General features: G+C 41.0%; 1 protein-coding gene across 5 annotated transcripts in view; it reads right to left on the bottom strand.

Annotated features, from left to right (window-relative positions):
- Positions 1 to 6982: 6982 nt before the first annotated feature.
- Positions 6983 to 22094, bottom strand: part of PAG1 (phosphoprotein membrane anchor with glycosphingolipid microdomains 1) — a 113089-nt gene continuing 97977 nt past the window's right edge. For all 5 annotated transcript variants that reach the window (XM_031050505.2, XM_031050506.2, XM_005150824.3 and 2 more), the window contains 2 exons: positions 18613 to 18672; positions 6983 to 17004 (listed from right to left, as the gene is read on the bottom strand). In XM_031050505.2, the coding sequence (XP_030906365.2) occupies positions 16654 to 17004; positions 18613 to 18672 (411 nt within the window). In that variant the 3' untranslated portion in view covers positions 6983 to 16653. The remainder of the gene's footprint in view (positions 17005 to 18612; positions 18673 to 22094) is intronic.

Below are 22094 nucleotides of genomic sequence, written 5' to 3'. Positions count from 1 at the left end.
GTCTGGTTTTGTCAAAGTTGATTCTTTGTTGGGATGATGGTCAGAGGGAAGTCAGGGCCAATTGCTGGTGTCCTGAAGACATCTAGTTGGTGGGCTATAAAAGTGCTACATAGCAGGCAACAGCATGCAATTGAGTGCATTGGCTGTTTTCCCCTAAAATCAAATCCCCTTGAGGTACACATTGAACTTCCCCATCTTCCCACATCACCCACCAAGTATATCCAAGTCCCTGAGCAAAAGCAATCCCACAAGTGGGTTTGCCTTTACCTGAAGCAGGAATAACCCAGACTGTCTTCCCCAGCAAATTCTTTATGTGCACCACAGAAACTTTACCCCCTCTACAGTATGTAAAAGTTCTGACTGGGCTGGGCCAGCCCTATTGGCAGATCCTCTGGTGTTGACCAACAAGGTGTCCTTTGGTAAGTGTGTATCCCAATGCTTGAAAGTTCCCCCACTCATTGCTCTCAGTGTAGTTTTTAACAGCCCATTGTACCGTTCGATTTTTCCAGAGGCTGGTGCATGGTAGGGGATGTGATATACCCACTCAATGCCATGCTCTTTGGCCCAAGTATCTATAAGGCTGTTCCGGAAATGAGTCCCATTGTCTGACTCAGTTCTCTTTGGGGTGCCATGTCACCACAAAATCTGTTTCTCAAGGCCCAGGACAGTATTCCAGGCAATGGCGTGGGGCACAGCATATGTTTCCAGCCATCCAGTGGTTGCCTCCACCATGGTAAGCACATGGCGCTTGCCTTGGCGGGTTGCTGGGAGTGTGATATGATCAATCTGCCAGGCTTCCCCATATCTATACTTCAGCCATCGTCCTCCATACCAAAGAGGCTTTAACAGTTTGGCTTGCTTAATTGCAGCACCTGTTTCACACTCATAAATAACCTGGGCAATAGTGTCCATTGTTAAGCCCCCTCCTCAGCCACGAGCCCATCTGTATGTGGCATCTCTGCCCTCATGGCCTGAGGTCTTTTGGCCCACCAGGCCAAAAATAATTTGCCCTTGTGTTGCCAATCTAAGTCCATCTGAGCCACTTCAATCTTAGCAGCTTTATCCACCAGTTGCCTGTTCTGGTGTTCCTCCTGACTCTCAGGTACATGAGCATCTACATGGCATACCTTCACCAACAGGTTCTGCACCAGGGCAGCGATATCTTGTCACAGTACAGCAGCCCAGATGGGTTTACCTCTGTGTTGCCAGTTGCTCTGCTTCCATTGCTGCAACCACCCCCACAGGGCATTTGTCAGTATAGAGATAACATACTGGCCACTTATCTTGTTCAGCAATGTCCAAGACCAGCTGGATGGCTTTCACCTCTGCAAACTGACTCGATTCACCCTCTCTTTCAGCAGTTTCTGCAACTTGTCGTCAGGGACTCCATACAATTGCCTTCTACCTCTGATGCATTCCTACAATACGGCAGGACCCATCAATAAACAAGGTACATTGCTTCTCACATTCTGACAGTTGAAGAGATGGGGCCTCTTCAGCAAACATCACCTCCTCCTCTGGTGACATTCCAAAATCTTTGCCCTCTGGCCCATCCATGATGGATTCTAGCATTCCTGAATGTCTGGGATTTCAAGCTCATTGTATCACAAGTCATTACCAGAAAGTACAGTGAAACAAGAAGCTTAGCCCAGGCCCCCAAGCCAATAAACACTAAGACAGCAAATACTGGCTGTAAGTAAGGTACGACATGCGGAAACTGTGAGATCAAGAGTAACAACTTTGAGAGCCAATAAATCAGCATTGTAATGAGTGACTATTAATCCAAAACAACAAATGCTTATCACAAATACAATTAGACACAATCTGGCCAGATCTGTTGTTACCTCAACCCTTCGTGCCCCATGTTGGGCACCACAAAGAACTGTTGTGGTTTAAGACCAGCCGGCAACCCAGAACCATGCAGCCACTTGTTCACTCCCCTCCTTCTTCCTCCCCCAGGTTGAGATAAGAACAGTCTAGTAACTAAGGTATAACACAAACCACTACTGCTACCACCAATAATAATAAGAGAAATAACAAGGGAAGAGAATACAACAGCTCACCACCTCCAACCAATACCCAGCCTGACCCAAGCAGCAATCTGGACCTTCCCAGTAACTCCTCCCAGCTTATGTACTGGGCATGATGTGCTGTGGTATGGAATACCTCTTTGGTTAGTTTGGGCCAGGTGTTCTGTCTCTGCTTCCTCCTGGCTTCCCCTCCTTCCTGGCAGAGCATGAGACTCAGAAAGTCCTTGGTCAGAGTAAACATTACTGAGGAGCAACTAAAACATCGGTGTTAACAGCACTGTTCCCAGGCTGAAAGTCAAAACCACAGCACTGCACCAGCTACTAAGGAGAAAAATGACTGCTACTGCTGAACCCAGGACACCGCCACTCTAACATGGCTGAAGTCTACCAAACCGGATATCTCAAGATAAAAACAGGAACTGCTGGGTTATCAGTTCCCCTCAGTGAAGGTGTACTTAAAAAAAAAGTAAATCAAGCAAATTTAGATAAAGTCTGACTCTGTCTGAAGAAAATTCCTGTAGTTCATTCATCTAGCTCAAACTCTCCTTTCCGGCCATGAAGAGTAAGTGTATCAGTAGCAAGAACTCCTCATGATGTGATAGCATTCTCATTCTTTTTCCTCTCTTGAAAATGTACTTTACAGAGGCACGGATGATTCAACTTCATCATGAATTAACTACACGTCCAATGGCACTATTTGACTTGCCTGCCTGTCAGTGCTGCAACTTTCTTCTTCCTGCAGTAGGAAAAATGCATGTGCATCACTGGAGACAAGTCCCTCAATCTGCAGTTTCTGTTGTTAGTTCTGAAACACTAGAAGGATATCTGGACTTCACTGAAATTTATGAGGGGTATCCTGGCCTGACCAGATCTTAATCTCAGATGAGTTCAAGCACTCCTCTAAATCAATTCTGAATGCAGTCTTCAGTGTTACATAGCACTTTACATTTCTTAATATACTGTAATGGAGATAATATGTGGTTTAAAGTGTTGAAATCATGCAGATTTGCCAGGAAGGCAAGGGTGCACAGATAGAGACATTTTTAACTGAAAGTACATGTGCTCCCATAGGGGCGCAGTCATGGTTGCTTAGTCTCTAAATGAGTTCTTACTTGCACTTCTCCAGAAGAGAATATGTGCTAAATATTTATTCAGGCTAATTTTTTCATGCTACAAATAGTTGTCATCATCTCACCCCACATACAGGTTTCAAGACACAAGCTGTCAGAACAAACTGGAACAGTCTGTGTCTGTGAAAGGTGACTACCAGGAAGCATCTGTCTGTCTTAGGTTGGTCCCTGAAAGGGGTTGACAAACCATTATTATTGTGCTCTGTGTGCCTCACTGACTACCTCAAGCAGTTTTTTTTCTCAGTACATTGCCCATTTGAGACTGATGGCATCAAATTCCATTAGTGGTACGGGGGACTCAGGCACTCAACTCTTATTTTGTGTTAAACATCTAGGCCTGTAATATCCTCACAAGTATCCTCCATAAATGTTAAAATTTGGGTTGTTTTCTTTTGCTTGTTTGGTTCTTTGAAATCAAATGAAAAGTTGCTCAGCTTGGGTCCTAAAAGGAATAATTTGTCATTTGAAGATTTTTTAGACTAACCTAAAATTACTTAATTCATTAAGAACATGCCTCTACAGCCACCTCAGGAACCAGTATAGTGATGTTGGTTTTAAAATGTATATGACTGAAAGTTGCATGATATCAAACCTGTGATTCTCTGTCTTCTCTCCCTTGCCACACATGCACACACATAATTAAACAAATAAAATCACCTAATTACTTCCCTTAAGTATGGTAATTACTAAGTTTGTGGCCAAACCACAGACATAGCAGCTCCCTCTGCACAGGCTTGCTTGGCTGCAGGGAGACTCATTAGCTGGGGCTTGGTGCTAGATCTGCAGGACCAAGGCTGGAGCTGTGCTGCAGCAGCTCAGAGGCTGTTATGCTGTGTGCCAGAGTAGTATGCCAACTACAATTCTGGTAACACGGGCTTCAAAAGCAGGCTGTATGTGAGCTAGGAGGCTCTAGACACCACATGTATTGGATAGCACTGTAGATGAACCCAGGAGGACCTAATAGGGATTTGGAAGCCATGGAAAAAAGTTAATCTCACTGTCTAGATTATCATAACGATCCTATTGCAATGAACAAGGGAGAATGGACTTCACACTCACTCATCTCCCCAGTAGGCATTTTAGTTGCTGGTTACAAAAGGACAGGATCCTTGACATCTTATCTTTTCACTTAGCAGTCATTATAGCATCACCTACAGATATGTCATAGGCATGTGGCCCTCATCATCTTTCAATTATGTATTAAACCTTTAAGTGTTACCTAGGCTGCAAAATCTGGAGGGAAAAAAAAAAAGTTTTACATTTACAAATACCTTCAGGTATTTTCTATAGTTTCTTGCTACTTTTATGCTTAAAACTCACTAAGAAAGTTTCTTTGGGGAAAAAAAAACCAAAACAAAACCAACAGAAACTGTCACAAAAACACACGATCAAGCAATTAAAGATGAAGGAATTGAAAATAAGATCACAATAATACTTTTCCACAAGCATTCCCTTATTTGGTGAATGAGGTGGCTGGATGGGCTGCACTTAAACGAGTCCAATGGGATAAGGCCCTGGAGAGAAGAGGGGTCCAAGAAAGCTGATTGATATGCAAGCCTCATGTCCTCCAGGGTCAGGAGCAATCCATCCTAAGGAGCAGGAAGTCAGGCAAAAATGCCGGGAGGCCTGCATGGGTGAACAAGAGGCTCCTGATAAAACGCAGACAAGAAGCATAAAAAGGAAGCATACAGAAAGTGAAAACAGGGAAAGGTAACCTATGAGGAATATAGCAACACTGTCCAAGCATGCTGCTCTCTAACCCAGAAACAGCCCAAGGGTCATTCTACTGCTGACTGAAGTGGCGATGGGATTTACATTCTATTTCAGTCACATCTGTAAATATGCAGATCTTGACTACTTTGGTCAATAAACTCTTTAGATGAGACTATTTCAGAAGTATCTATTACAGCTCTGATAGGCTTTCTAGCACAATGACACACATAAGATCCCTGGTTTCTACCTGAAATGGCAGTTCTTGCCTATCAGTTCTTCCACAAAGGCTGCACAGAAATTCCAGTTGTGTAAATTTTATGAAGGGTCAATCTTATTTGTGTAATAACTGGCTGAGAAGAAGTAGTGTTAAAGAAGCACTCAGCTAGACTATTAGGAAGAACAGCCATTCATGAAAGATCATGTCACTGCAAAGTTGGGCTTTTGAATCTAATCTGTCAGGTCTTTTCTACCAAGTACTGTCAAGCCATTCTTTAGCTCCGACACTTTCTAGTTCAATATACTGTTATGTTCCATGAACACAGGGTGAACCCTGAGTCTTTGAGTGAATGTGTACCCAATTACAAGTAAATTGACAGGCACACTTCACAAAGAATAATTCTGTTTTAAACACCAGGTGTCACTGCAGTATACCCTCGATTGCATACCAAGCTCCCTTTAGGTTAAAGCTTTACTTTCAAGCGGTGTGAAAGATCAGTGGAGAACAAAGATGCTCATACTTTCTATTCCCAAGTATGTGCATGCAGCTACATGATTAGCCAGAATATGGGCAAAGTGTCCAGTACTTCAACCAGACACATTTATATCTCAAGCCTGAAACCTAGTCACTATAATAGAACTATTTTATGGCTGATACCAACTTTTTGGAATGAAGAAAAAATAGTGTCTATGCTACAGTTCTCTTGATAATAATAATGTATGCATTTTGCAGAAGAACAGCCTGTATTGAGTAATACTCAGCAGTTACTTCATAAGAAAATGACACCAGATTATATATTTTGTAGCTCCTTGATTCATAAGCAAACGTTCAGTAAAAAGCAATCTTCCTTTAAACTATCAAATCCTGAATGACATTTCACATTATTTTTTTCTTTGGATTTATATGTTTCCCATTAGATCTATAACCTTTTATCTTTGAGTATTAAAATATACTCAGACTAAAGAGCCATCACCTTCACAGTGAACAGATAGTATTTGTCTAGTTGACTCATTTTTTTCAGCCTCTCAGCTCAGCATAACTAATCCATGGCTGCACTGTTAATTTTCCAGGAACTTGTTCATCAGTAACTACTCAGTATGAAAAGGATAAAGCTGCTCTTCTCTTATCTGTAATTAAAGATAATGAGGAGGAAGGTGCAGCTCATAGAGAATGCAAGCCCCAGCAGGCTAGGTACTAATTCAGCCTCATGCTTTAACATACAAAGAAGTCTTGCTCCACTGGCACTCTTTAAAGGTGACATTTCCTTGTCTTAGCTTTACATGCAGAATCTGTGTTACATACTCAGCTGTGGTCCTAACTCAGCAGCCTCTGAAATGCTTCAGGATGCTCTCAAAATGTTTCTGCACAAACTAGTTTTGCCATTGACAGTGCAGCAAATGGCTAGGGAATGTTACCTGGAGAGCATCTTTAGCAAACAAAAAGGAATCAAACGCCATGGCAATTTCAGAAGATAATCCATAGGCTGGTAATTTCAGCCCTTTAAAAATGCTGAAAGCTGCACAACTTTCAAAGGCTTAAATCCAATATACTTACCTGCATTAAAGAGCATAGTGCCACTATTTTGGTGCCACTATATTTAAGGAAGTTCCTGCTTTAGTCTAGAGACAATTTGAAATTGGTGTTGTGTGCATGCTTGAGTCTTAATGGGATTGTGGCTTTGGGAGAAGTAAGATGCTATATAACACAAAGAAGACTTAATAGTTCTTGTCAGGTAATGAAATCAGCAAAAAATGCACAGAACAAGACAGAATTCTATCAAATAATGCAGTTTTAAAAACCTGCAGGAAGAAGTGACTACAAGGACTGGATTAAATATTTGTTAAGAAAACATTAAAAAAGGCATGGGTTAAAAAACTCAAAACACAACAAACCAGAAGAAAAAACTTATTTATTGTGTTTTATTCTGCCTGGCTATTGAATTTATATAGGGATTTCAATCCAATGAGTTTTGCCAGGATTTTTGAATTAAACTCATTTCATTGCAATGTAATAAGTTTCCCATTTGACATAATTTACACAGACTTCCAATAAGTTCAAAAGTTATTTGCAAATATATTAACCAGAGAAAATGGCAGAGCCCCTTTTAAAAGCTTTCAGAGAATACAGTACAGTTTCTTCATTTTTTTTTCCTGCATATAAACAAGTAAATATTAGGATACTACTGTACATAAATAAAACCAGTATTTTATATTACTGACCTATGTTCTTACTTTTAGGTAACTGCCTCATATGTTTATGTAGCATTTTTCCCCCCTGAAATATTTACATAAAACTTATCTACATTTACAGTAAATAACCATAATTACCTACTGTGCTTTCAGCAGCCAAAAGCTGAATTGGCTAGAAACATCAGATGAAGATTCTTGGAATAACGGTATGACTAAATTACATCAACTTGTGTATACTACTACAAAATGTTGAGCGGAATTTCATGGCATTTATCAACTTACAAAATGCAATGTAGTGTTGGATCTGATCTTCTCTAACAGTAGGATAAGCCCTGCAATTACAGTCAAGCTACAATTTAGGGAACATACATTCTGCAAAACTACAGTATTTCAGTGTCTGCAGCAGTGTTAATAAAACTATATTGATTTCAAACAGGTAGCAAGCCAAATAACCCATCATGTAGCAAGCAAGCCTCAGCTAGTGCCATCTCAGAAGTCTGCATGCACTGACTCCAGCTTTATATGGACAGTCATTTTTTAATGTACAGTCATTTCTTTGAACTGCTCTCACTTCCTACAGATCTGAACTATACAGGATATTTAACTGTATTCACACTAAGATAGCCAGAGATAGTTCTAATCCTCTAGTTTCAGAACCTCATAGTGGTTTGAGGGTGTTTTGCAGTTCTGCGTCAGTGTCCAGAGAATCAAATGGTTGTCCAGAAACACACTTTGTGTGAGAACATTATGTAAGAGAACACTGCTGGAAAACTTATCAGTAATAAGTATTTTTTCTATTATGAAACAATGGATAAAGTAAATGAAAGTGTCTGTAATTACAAATATTTATCCACTATGTTCTAAGTATGCAATGTTCCATATATAAAACAATTTTATGCTGAAGCTCATATAGCACCCAATTTAAAGTGACTCCTACTGAGGCATGATTTTAATAATAGCTATTAGAGATAATTAACCATATACCAGACTATATTTTTATTTCTCCTATGGAAGTTATACCAATTCACTAACATAAAAGAAAGTATTTTTCACTGAAAATACCAAGAAAAATACCTAGTACCAAACCAAAATGTCTTTTAAACTCTCTTAGGGTCCAACCCTGCACCCTTATCTCATGCAAGTAATCATCTTCAAATAAAGTTAGGGGTTTTGTTTGTTTGTTTGCTTGCTTGATTTTGCTAAAAACCATCTGTGCAAGTCCAGATCTGCACATCGTACTTACATTAGCACATCTACATTTGTCCTCTTAGGGTTTATGATAGAACAAAACCATGTATTTAGAATTCATTTATTAATTTAATTTATGTTGATGTGGAGGCTTGATAAAAGATCAGCAAACTGCATCATGGTGGGGCAGAGAGGACTTGACCCTGCCTCTATGGGTACAGGGAATACTGAAAAGAATAAATAATTCCATCTATCTTCTGTAAGATTTTTGGCAACTTGACCCTTAACTGTAGCCTCTTCTACCATAAAAATCTTTCTGAACAGGTAGTCTGTGATATGGGTGAAATGCAGTTGTTTCTTTTACCTCTCTCTTCCCAGATACTGCAGTAGGCTATCCCTGTGTTACTACAGTAAATATTCTTCCCTGGGCTATTATCACTTTCACCAAGACAGACTAGGTAGACTGAGGAGACAGAACTCACATCCCCATTTCTTCAATAAAGGGGTCAGGACTGTGAAGCAAAAGGCATTCCTAAGTAGTCATTGCCACAGAGACAAGCCCTGCCGCAAGTCATGAAGGTGGTATGTGTGGAAACTCAGAAGCCACCAGAGTGATCCAGATGCTCATTTAAAGACTTGTCTGACAGTAGGATGTGAGACTGGTTACATGACCGTTCTCAAATAGCCTCAGAGATAAAGACCAAATTCCAGTATCCTCAGACATTGGAGAAAGAAGGTTCTTGTGCTGTTATGGGTTTTTTTACTAACACATTTAAACATTGTACCATTTCACCTCTTACATACATCTTTCCATATCAGTTGAGTGCTTGCAAGCTATAGAACTTCTTGCTTTGAAAGAAAGTGAAGACCTCCACAGAAGTCTGCAAGACAGGAGGCAATTTCCACAAAACATCTGACTTAAGTCCAGGCTCCTAAATCTCACAGGCCCATTAAAAAGGTCTCATTCAGAAGTGTGATGTGACACAAATTCTGTCCTCTCTGGACAACTGCCATATTTCATCAGGGACAAAAGAGATGCTTTGATGGTGATGGCTGATGAGGAGGGGAGTTCATAAATAAGAGGGTAATCCAAATGTAACTGATGCTGAAAGTTAAAATGTGAGTCTCTGTAGACATTAGGAAGTGAAAACATCAGTGCAGTATTTTCTTTTTTAAAATAGTAAGATTTGTAAGGTTTAAAATCCCCTTCCCAGTATTGCAAGATTAAAATGACAAGAGTTGGTAAAGTCCCGTAGTGAATGGGATGCATATGGAAATCCAAATGAAGCGTTTTGAAGTCAAGTGATCCTTACATACTTTGTAACTCATCTAAGCAGATTGTTGCATTATCCTAAAGTGTAAGAAATAACAGCTGCCCCCTAAACTGAACAAAGAATCTCATCTTATATTTTCTGTAACAAATATATGCTCATTAAAATTAGACAATTAATTTGGAGAGACAAAAACCTTGTCAGACTATACGAACATAACCATAAGTTAACAGAACAAATGAAAGCCAGTATTTAGGAATGTGTACGGCAAGAGAGTACCACATACAGTAGACAACAGGCTGTCCAGTAACAGTGAGCATTTTAACAGAAACATCTTTGTTTTTAGGCACTTTGCTATTATGTTTGTAGTGACTGGCCCCGCCAGTTTGAAGGCAAACACCTCCAGAAACAAAACCTCACAGCTTGAAAAAACAGAACTGGAAGTTTAATATTATTTTTAGACTGGGCACAGGCCAATGGGTATATAATACAAATCAGGGTGCTGGAATGGGCTATGCGAGTGGGTCAGACCAAGCAGGGCATAAAATTGTTCTGGTGATTCTGCTTACAACACCTGAGCTGTATCATTTATAGTTAGCTTACATATATGTATCTACATTGTGTAGACACTCTTGCTGACCTCTGGCTTACATCTAAAGTAAATTTCATCAATTAATCAATAGGAACCTTGTATTACAAATAAGCTTTCATCTTCCTGCTGTCCACAGGAAACAAACAGTGTCTAGTGTATATGATACCCTACTGCACTCCCAGAAAATTACCATACATGCAATTCATTTAATACTTCTGTTGTTTAATACTTTTTGTAACCCTGGAATCTTTCATACTGACCCAACCAAAAGGAGTTCTCTCTCCTTTAAGAAAGGGAACCCTGTGCTTTTACCTCTGTGATGTTCCAACCATAGCATTTATCTTTAGCATAATCCCCAATGTATGTTGCTAGCAAACCATTTAAAATACTTCTGTTTTTTGTTTTTTGGTTGGTTTTTTTTTTTTTTTTGAGGCCGAGATCTGCTCAAGAGAGATGCAACAAATCAACTCCAGCACCAGGGCATGACATCATATTGATAGCAATGATGCTCTCTGCTCCCAGGAAGAAACCTGCCCTTGAATGTCTTCAGCACATTACCACAGGAGCACCTGTCTGGCTGATCATCTCTCTGCAGTCTCTTGTTTTGCAATAGACTACACACACTGAGTTACTTGTGAGGCACATAGCAGCCTTATTCAGGCATGTACCAACCTAAATAAATAACACTTGTCTGAAATAACTGGTAATTTGCCTAACAGCAAAAGTCTCCACATTGGAGTGTGGCCCAAATGGAAATGTTTGTTGCAGAAACAGATTTCTTACAGCCATATTGCAAACAAATATATATGAACAATAGGAGACAGAAAAAAGTCCTTGAGCTGGGCTCTATGACGTTTCCAATCCCACACTGCACAGATGAGAGGCATGTCTCTCACTGCTTTCAAGTCAAGCCCTTTGGTCTGAATTGGCTGCTTTGAAGCACCTGTGGCCCAATCTAGGCTTGTTACACTGGTAACTACATTCCGGATGTGTGTGGGATAAGACAGGACAGCGCTGCCAGCCTTTTGTAGTCAGAGTAACAAAGTTAACATAAGTTCTGGGAAGCAGACAATACTAGGGAGCACTCCGCATCACAGCTTTACATGTCAGCTTCCAGAAAGCACATTGAACCCAATTACCCAGAATCTTATAAAAGCACCATTAAAAGGTTGAATAGAGAGCACTGTGATCAGCATTGGGCAGAACTGTGTTCAAGACAGTGGACAGGAGCTGTTCAGGGAGCCATGGAGAAGCACACAGCCCAGAAGAATCCCTGCAGGATGGATTCCCTGAAGGCACAATAGATGAGGGCTTAGAGAACAAGGCAGCTGGTCCTCAGCCAGGTGCTGCTGTGGGAATGGTCCAGCTCTGGGTGACTCATGAATATGAATACCCACACCTACTCTTCCCTTACTCCATGAATCCTGCTACATATAAGCAAGCCTGCAATTGATATTAACAGAAAGACTGAAGCAACTAATTGTTCACAGCTGACATGAACAAAGACCCCCACCTCCCTAAATGCTCACTGTTCAAAAAATTAGGTTCTTCAAAAGGAAACTGGTAATTCTTATTGCAAAGCTTAGTCATCATAGCTACATTACTGGGCTTTTTGGAGGATGTTTGCAAGAGACTATTGCTACTGTAGGGCCAAATTGAGGTCCAATACCTTTATTGTGTCTCTATAAAGCAGTTTCCAACTTAAACAAGTAAAAATTGGGGTTGTCCCTTTGAATTAAAAAAGCACAGTGTGGAAAGGTGTATGGGAGTACTAGCTACTTAGTGAAAAAGGCACTATAGCTGATCTAACTGTGGTAATAAGGTACATACCTATGCTACAGGTATCTGTAAAGAATCTATTTCTCTCTGTGACTGAGAAAGCAATTCTGCACTCATCATGGTAGGAAAGGGGGACTGGTTTATGAATGGGGGTTAGCACTGGTGTAGGTATTGTGGTTTAGGTATGTGGTAAGAACAACTCCCACAAGAGACACAGATTCATGGAAGAGATGTCCAAACTGCATTTCCTATTTCTACTGGTTTCCAGGAAGAAACCAGAAAAGACCTTTTCACTAGTGCAGTTATGCACGTTACAGTTTACAGCTTGTCTTGGCCTTACTGTGGCAATTTGATGTCAGATCTTCTTATACAGTTGTGCTTAAAAATGGGGGCAAAGAAATGGACTCTGAAGCTTCCCCAGGAGAGATCCCCAGGTAATAAATACTTTATTTTGGATCCTGACATTTTACTCAGGGATATAGTAAAAGAGGAAACAATAGCAATGAAGAGACAAGCAGAAGAGACTCCCTTTACTTTACAGTCAGATTCATCTATTTGGGGCTTACTGTCAGAAAATTCTTTCCATCCAATATATTAGTGAAAAGGAAGCATTGGTAATAGTCATACAAGAACAGATCTTACTTCTGGGAAGAGGGAACTAAACCATAAGCTTGATTCTTAGTAAAGAGATGTAATTATTCACATAAGAACCTTGGACTGAATTCTAAAACATTTTTCTTTAGCATTAGACTATCTAATGGATAGTGTAGGGGACTTACAGACTCCCCCACCCGTCCTTGTTCGGGAGATTAACTTCTTTTCGCAGCTCTCAGGAGTTCGATGTATGTGGGGTCTCAATGGCTGAGGGCAGGTACACACCGCTCAAGCAGCAACCCAAAAATCTGAGCTCCTTCCCTACCAGGCTGAGGGTCTGGTGGATGATGAAGACGTTGTGACCAGCCTGTCATTTAAACGGGAAGGAACATGCCAGCGTCACAGGACTGCAGAGACAGAACCAGCTCCCAGTGCAAGGCTGCACGAGACAGGTTAAAAATAGAAGCAAGCAAAAAGATAAGGGGAGGGGCTTCACTGAAAAAGGGAAATCAGGGGGATCTCAAGGAGCAGCTCTTGGAATGGAGGAAAGGAAGGAAGGAAGAAGCTGAGTCTCATGTCCCTTCCTCGAAACCAACACTCTTGGATCCTATGGTAAAAGACACAAAGAACGGCTGGGAAGCCCTCTTTCCTTCTTTGACTTGCTTCTTGATGAGGGCACTTCTGATGTTTGATTTTCTTCTTTTACACCTTAAAATTTTACAATCAAGAGGTCAGTGTTACTCTTTGCTGCTGTTAACTGGCATTATCTCTTTTCTTTAAACTGGTCTTAAGCTGGTGATCCTGATAGACTTCATGTTGTTACTGTTTCTCCAAAAGCAGTCATCTACGTAACAAGTTACACAATCCTTAAGGTCTAACTTAAGGGATAATTACATCTTGTGATGTATTTGGGAATTTCAGCAGTTGAGGTATGCCTGCCACTATGTTGCAGGAGTCAGACTGACGGCTACATGTACAAACCCATACCCCTGAGCAAGGAACAGACAGCAAAAACACAGTTAAGGACTTCAGAAATTTTCTAGACTTAGCACAACAGATCTTCTGAAACATGGTGTATTTTATCTTTGGCCTTAAACAATGTGAAGTAGAAGAACAGTCAAAGGCGAAATTCACGAATTCACGTTCAAGGGAACAGAAACAGAAACTTTTTTTGAGGGAAAAACTCCAGAAAGGAAGACCAAAGTCAGCTTTCAAAAGCACTGTAATGAAGTGGAAGCAATGATTTGCTGCACCTGTGGAAGCATGGCAGCATGGTCATGAACAAGATGGATGTAGACTTGTCTGAACTGCTTCTCCTCAAAGGAAGAGAGTCATAGATCAAGCATGCTGCACTCTTGTACGAGGTCAGGATTCATGCAGTTTCAATCACCCTGTGTTTGACTGCACACTTGCACTGCTTCTCAGAGCCGCAGTACTTACAGGCAAAGCCCATAGATCAGTATACTGCTTTCAGTTATAAAGTTATTTCTAATAAATGTGTGTAACCAGATCTGTGTTTGCTCTCTACAGTACCAAGTGATATTGAATGCTGGCTAGTGGTCTGAGAAGGACTCAATCTAGTATATCAAAACCCAGTACCAAGTAAGCTGAAATGAAACCTCTTTTGTCTACTATGGAATAAGCCAACCTCAGTTTATATACTGTTTATTTCTAATAAAAAATAAACTACTCTTCAAGCACATGCCAGATATTATGTACGTGAATGTATTTGAATGTTACCAAGTTTGGACTATAATTTATACTTGTGTCCAACTTACACGTGTATGCTTATTTACATGGGGATATATGCACGTGTGTACACATAACCAGTTCACTACTGTTGGGCTATTCTTGTACTATTGTACTGTTCATTCACAGAATAGCACAATGGTTGGGGTTGGAAGGAACCTCTGGAAATCATCTGGTCCAACCCCCCTGCTAAAGCAGGTACACCTAGAACAAGCTGCACAGGATTGTGCCCAGGCAGGTTTTAAGTATCTCCAGAGAAGGAGACTGCACAACCTGTCTAGGCAGCCTGTTCCAGTGCTCTGACACCCTCACAGTAAAGAAGTTTTTCCCCATATTCAGAAAGAACTTCCTGTGTTTCAGTTTGTGCCCTTTGCCCATTATGCTGTTGCTGGGCATTACTGAAAAGAGTCTGGCTCCATCCTCTTGACATCCATCCTTTGGGCATTTGTGTGCATTGGTAAGATCCCTTCTCAGGGACCTTTGTCTCTTCTCCAGGCTGAACAGGCCCAGCTCTCTCAGACTTTTTTCATAGCAGAGATGCTCCAGACCCCTGATCATCTTTGTGGCCCTCTGCTGGACCCTCTCCTTTGTCTTTCTTGAACTGGGTAGACCAGAACAGGGCACAATACACCAAGGCTGAGTAGAGGGGCAGGATCACCTCCGTTGACCTGCTGGCCACACTCCTCTTAATGCACCATAGGATACCATTGGCTTTCTTGGCCACAATGGCACATTGCTGGCTTATGGTTAACAAGTTGTCCCAGTGACTTGTTGTCATTGTACTGTTCTTGAAGAAAACAAAATTATGAACCCAGCACCTACTTACTTCACCCAAGATCTGTACTTTGCTTATAACAGTAACAGAATAACTTGGTATCCTTGCAAAGCCAGTGGCTTTCAAACTGCTTGTCAGAGCCCAAGGGAGTTCTTGGTTGACCTCATGTTCCTTTTAGCAGAGGAATAAGGAGGACCACTGGCTGCCCCAGACTAAATCCCACTGTCCTTCTGCCTCTCTTTTGCCCTCTGGCAGTTCATAGACTCCACTATTTTAAGCTTAAAAACAGCAAAATGTGTTCCACATCCCTGCTGAAGACAACAACAACAAAGGCAGTTGTTCATTTACATACTTCTGAAATAGGAAAATAGAAATCAAAGAAAAAAAACAAGCCAAAAGAACGGGATTTCTCCTGTTACGTAACACAGTAAGTTAATCTACAAAAACTTTGAAGATGAAAAACGTAAAAATAAAAAATATAATCCACTCTGAACACAATATGTAGATTTTCCTACATGATAAACTAGACAAACATATTAAAATATTTCAAGTCTTAAAAAAGGGCAAAGCTATTCAAAAAATGACTCAACACTATTAAGGTTAGACTAAACATTATACCAATGCATTCATTTGCACAACTTTTTTCAACATGACAATTGTCTGCTGCATGTTTACGTAGGTATATGTGTGCATGTGAGGGGAACACAGCAAGAATGTGAAGAGTGTCACTTGCCATTTTAAAGTGGTATTTCACAAATAATCAAACAAAACCCCACCCAAAACCACCAGTACACATCTCAAATATTGCAAGTCACATTCTGCAGCCCTTGACATATAAAAAAAGCTGACAGAATTAATTCAAGTACATTTGGAGTAGGTCCCTTGTGAAGCAGTGCTGTTTGCACTTCAGTTGCAATGAATGTGAACAGAGCTCCCCAAAAGACACAGAACTGAGCATGCCTTCCCCAGCCCTGCAAAGTAAGTCTGAGTTGAGGTACAATGACCTGTGATTTGCTCAATGTTGTGCGGCCAAACTTGAATGAAAATGATGCTTGAAAAACACTTTGAAGAAAATGACATAAAATTAAAAGCTAGCTTTATGTAAAGCAGTCTTTTTGGTATGTAATCCTATCAGGATGACAAGCATGGCACTCCTTCCCAAATTCTGGTTTTCTTGGAGCTAAAAATAAAGAAGCTTTTATGCTGTCCTGGTCATCACTCTGACCTGACGTACCCTTTCCTGTGAGCCTCCATCCACCACCCAGAATAACCTAGCATGTATCACACCCTGGCTGAAACGTACATTGTTTCTTCACAACTTTTGTTCCCTACTTTGCTTTGCTCCTCAAAGAGACAAAAACTTCTCTCTCCATGTTTCACATGTTCATTTAAAAATACCAGAGGAGAAATTTGCCTGCCGGAGTAGTTAAAGCCTGGTGAAATCCCTGTGGTGCTGCAAGTCCCCTATGCTCTCATAGTCATTCTCTCCTGAAAGAGCAGAGTGGTTTGTGTTAGGCACAGACAAGGTCCTGTCTTCTTCTTGGCTCACTGACTGGATCGCTTCATAGTCAGGCTCCAGCTCCCCGTTTGGTCTGTCCGCTGACTGAGGCACAGTGGTAGCATTTAGGGTGTTCTCAAAGTCCTTCACACTTGCATAGAGGCCACTGCAAATGGACGGGGACCTCTCAGATGCAATTTCTTGAATACAGGTGTAAGGAGAATCCAGTGCCTTGAGGGCCTGTCCTGGCTTACTCACTGATGAGTACATGGCTGAGATCTAGGAAAAGGAGACATGTGCTAAGTATTTAAGCATGGCATAAAGCTTGTGTGTCAGTCTGTACCCCTTCCACCACAAGATTGTCAGTTACTTAAGAAAAGACAGGATCTTCTAATAAAACGTATCTGAAAAAAATTTTCTTACAAACCCTTTCAATTCTGGAATGTGTTTTATAAACTGATTTTCTTTCAAAAAGGAAAGAATATTTATAAATATAAAAATTGGTTGAACATAAACCCCTTGCAGGCACGTTAGACATGGGACAAAAGGGAATGGTTTTATGAGCAGGAGCTCTTTACAACTTTTGCTATGGTCCTGGAGCCAGCTGCCAAAGGGATGATCAGGTTTAGCTGCTGTAATGTAGAAAAAGGATGCTTTCTGATCCTTGTAGGTTTAAAAATTATTAATAATTCCAATGGTAGTGGCTACATTTAGAGACCCCAACAGGAGAGTAGTTATTTGTTGTGCTCATAGGCAGGACCAAAGAGGCACCAAGTTGTGTGAAGAAAATATTAAAAATCAGGAGATAAATTACCCACAGCAGAAATCAGCAAATAGTCAGTGCTGATCTTGAAACACAAAGTCTGTTCCACTGACTAAACTGCCTACAGAGAGAAGCTGCATCTCACTCACTGTGTATCAGCACTTAAAACTAGAGACTGAAACCTTTCAGCTACTATAAACACAAGAGAGGGAGCTGGAGTCTCTGAGGAGGTGGCAGGCTTAAATAAGTGCACTTAGGTGGCCCTTAACGAAAAGCTGAAGGAGAAGCCCACGTCCACACATGTCCCTCTGTTCAGGGCTCACCAGGGTAGGTGCTGAGTGCAGGGAGCCACCCTTGATTCCCTCTCCCAGCCCAAGTGGATACCAGCCCTTGTACAGGGCAGATGGATGAAATTCCCTGTGCTGCTTCTCTGCTACCTAATATTGCAATGGCAACATAGCTCTTCTCTTACATTTAAAGTCTTTCCCAAGCATGCAAGGCCACTCTGGATTAGGTATCAATGCAATTAAAATAGTATATTGGCATGAAAACATCCACTGCCATTAAGCAGTGCCAAGCTCATTGCCAAGTTTATGTTTACTTTTATGTCCAGAAATGTTTTTATAAATTGCATGGGTCTACTGGAGATGATCACAAGCAACCTCATTTCTGTTTCACTTTTCTGTCTTTGTTTCAATCTCCTCAATTTGTTCTAATACCAGTTTATGTTCCAGTGCTTTTATTGTGCTTCTGTTTATTTCCCAGAGCCCCAAACACTTTGTGTGGCGAAGGTGGAGCATATTTCAAAAGGCTACTGATTATTATCCTTAAATAAAGCTTGTAATCCAAATCAAGAATCACCTGGCCAATGATCAGCTAAATGTGGCCTCCTGTTATTTCATGACACCATTTTTTAACTCTTTGGCCTGATATAGCCATATGCTAGAATAGTCCTGATTTCAGGAATGTGGCCATACAAACTGTGTGGAGAGACTTTGGCTTTCATTTTCCCTTCAGACAAATTTCACGTTTCTTAGATCCTACTTGATCATGCATATCTTATGCTAATTTCTGCCTGTAAAAAGGTCTCTAGTTGGTTATTGAATTTTGTGCAAGAAACCTACCTCATCTTCTGTAAGAGATGGATCTTCCTCTCGAGACTTGTAAGACATTGAACTATGCCTCTGTAAAAAAGGAAGAAAGAAAGAAAGAAGAAAAAGCTCATTACTAGTCAACAGTGTGAAACCTATAATAAAGTCTTCCTATTACAATCAATACATTATATTTTATAGTCATTTGCTCACTCGTTCAATTTTACATAGTGAATATCCCTAATATCCAGAGTACCTCTCTGGAGATAACAGCCCTGAGGATACTAGAGCTTTTTAATGTATCTGCTTTTGTTCTGACCTGAAAAGGGTAAAAATAATGTAATGGTTAAAACAAACTGCTCCACTGTATCCCTGTCTTTACATTTCTAATAAAGCAAGAAAGAGTCTGCAAAGGCTTTTGAACTATTAAAAGTCACCTACTTGGCCTTCCATGTAATTTTCAGATATGTTTTCAGATGACAAAAGAACAAACCTGACACCTTCCTGACAACTATTACCATGCAACCAGCGGATCCTGGAAGTGCTGCAAGGGAGGTGCTGTGTTGTCTTCCCACAGGAAATGCAGCAGCTGTGCACAGATCATAGAATAATAGAATGGTTTTGGGTTGGAAGGGACCTTTAAAGACCACCCAATTCCAACCCCCCTGCCATGGGAATGGACACCTTCCACTACAGCAGGTTGCTCCAAGCCCCATCCAACCTGGCCTTGAACACTGCCAGGGATGGGGTAGCCACAGCTTCTCTGAGCAACCTGTTTCATTGTCTCACCACCCTCACAGGGAAGATGCACAGCAGACATGCAGAGGTGCATGGCAGCAGCACATCACAACTGCTCAGACTGCAAACTCAGAAAAGGCCTGCTGCAAACCACACTGAGATGGGCAGCTCAACCCTCAAAGCATCTGCCTGGATGCAGTTCACATTTCAAAGTTCCTAAAGGGTGAAGGGTTTGGTTTGGTATCAAGTCTAACTTCAAACATGTAAAGCACCATGTAGAAATTAGGCCATGAAACACTGGGGGAAAAGGATTTTTCTGTTTTGAAAAATGTCTTATGGCCTTTATGGCAACAAAAACCCTTGCTTCGTCAGAGCAGCTGTGTGATTCCTCCTCCCTGGGGTGAGAAGGCTTTGCTGGACTCCTGCTCCACAGTGATTCAGAGGGAACCTTCCAGCACTGTTTCTAAAGGGCCATATTTTAGAGTTGCATACAAATTCTCCACCTAAAATACTTCAGACTTCCTCCAAGTGCAGACCAAGGTGGAGAAGCAGAGCCATTCTCAGCACAGTCAATTAAATATCACTTTCAGCCACATACTAGACACACAAGACCTTTTTTTTTCCTTTTCCCCCACAGAGGCTCATTACAACAGATTCTTTCCTACTTCAATTTTTCTTGTTGTTTTTAATCCTGATAAATACCAAACTTCAAACACCCGGGGCACTTGTGATGAAGACCCTGACCCAAAGTGCAAGTCTGTGGGCTGCTCCCCAGGAGGCTTCCCTCTCACCTAACAACTCCCTTGCTTCTTTATCACTGTCTGGAGAATGAACTTTTTAAATTGTGGTTTGTTTACTCACAACAACAGAAAAAGAAAGATGAAAAGGAGAAGTTCAAGAGGATTTTGGCCTTTTCTGCTTCAGTACAACAGCTCAGTTTAGTCTTTATTTGCAGGACATATTTTACATTCAGGAGTAAGTTACTAATTTCATCCTCACACATTAGAACAAACATGTGCTTGCAGAATTCTTCAGAAATTATTTTCTCTCATCAGTTTGTCTATAAGCACCACATGTCAGGACCTCTTCTACAGTTTCCCACTCAAGTATTGACAAATACCCCAGGGTGCTGGCAGTCCTGTTCTTGTTTCCTTGGGACCCAGAGTTCTTTCTTCTAAACGTGAAAGCTGTGACACATCAATTTTGAAGGATATTGTCATTTTGGAAACTGAAACAAAACACGAACTTGCTCCTAAACATTTTGTACCTAGCAATGTTATAAATTACGCTTCAAGCCTCAGCACAGCAACACAAACAAGCATGTGTCCTTATTTGCCTTCCACTTTCTTTTTGTTCCTCGACAGCATTTGATTTTTCACTCTTTGGCTCAGCTGCTGCTCCAGACTCGGGCACTAGAACAAGAAGACCATTCTCTTCTGGTGCATCTGTAAGAGACGCTTTGCCCATCCTCAAGCTGTACAAGTCTGAAATCAGATGGCAGCAGCCAGATGTACGCATGGAGAGCATTTCTACCAGTGCTCACTCTGGAAAGACTTGGGTGAAAAAGGAGATCCATACTTCCTTTCTTCAATAAATAAGGAAGAACTACAGAAAAACTATTGTGCCTCTCTAGTTTTATTAGAACTATGTCCAAGTTTTTCCAGGTGATAGAAGCCTGTAAGAGCCTTGTGCTATTAAAGGTGTCTTGCTTCACCAAAACCTTCCAAAGGATTTGGTTGGGTCATGGCCAATAACCAAGTTAGATTATTTTCCACCCATTTTGCACATTTGCCTCTGGAAATGATTATTTATCCTTTTCAAATTGTTATATACTGGAACAGTCTCTGTCTTGATCCACCCAGCTCTCTCCCAGATGAGTGTGCTTCAGAAACTGGCATGGGCTGGGGAACATCTTGGCTGCCCTCATACAGGGTGAGACTGAAACAGCTTGGATATGGTCTGTTTTATCTCTGTTGGCAGGTACAAGTCTCAGTTACATGAACAGGCTTCCTGCCTTTCCCTTCTTTGTGCCCTACTAAAGCAAAGCCTAACTGTGGGGAGAAAGACTCCCACAACTTACACCCACCCTCTCTCTTCATCACAGTCAGGGCAGAAGGCTGAAAAAGTTTGGGATATGGATGTAATGTTGAGCAGGGAGGTTAAGTAGACTTGTAAGAGAGGAAGCAAAAAGAGACACCTCTGGAGTCTGTTTAACTAAAAGAGTTATCAATATGACATACATTTCCATAAATATCTTGCTTTTGGTTGCCACACTGGAAATAATACGCATTGCTCTTCATTGTTAGAAGCAGCAAAATAGAGGGGAAAATTATCATCACAACAAAAAACAATCCTGCAACCACCTCTCCACACAATGCCAACAATAATGACATTTATATATTCCATCAATTACCATTTCCAACTCTGCTGCAGCTGTAGCTCTCAAGGACAGGACAGGAACACGCTTCAATGCATAATGCATGTACCTAGCAGTGAATGCAGGAATGATCTGATGCTGCCGGAGCTTTAACTCAGGATGGCTTTAGCTCTGAATAAATTTTAATTAGACAAACACCTTTTTTTTTCTGGCATGTAGGGGACTGCATATGTCATCTCTTGATTAATCCTTCAGAACCTGAACCATTTTAATCAATTCCCACTCCATGCAGTTACTGACACTGCATACATGGTGTGCTGGGGAGCTACAGAGTTGCAAATGCTTTCCCTTTGTATTGGTGCCTGGGAAATACAATGATTTTCTGCAAGTCTTTTCACAC

This window comes from Melopsittacus undulatus, chromosome 1, assembly GCF_012275295.1.
Source record: "Melopsittacus undulatus isolate bMelUnd1 chromosome 1, bMelUnd1.mat.Z, whole genome shotgun sequence".
Classification (NCBI taxonomy): domain Eukaryota; kingdom Metazoa; phylum Chordata; class Aves; order Psittaciformes; family Psittaculidae; genus Melopsittacus; species Melopsittacus undulatus.
This window is presented reverse-complemented; position numbering and strand designations above follow the sequence as displayed.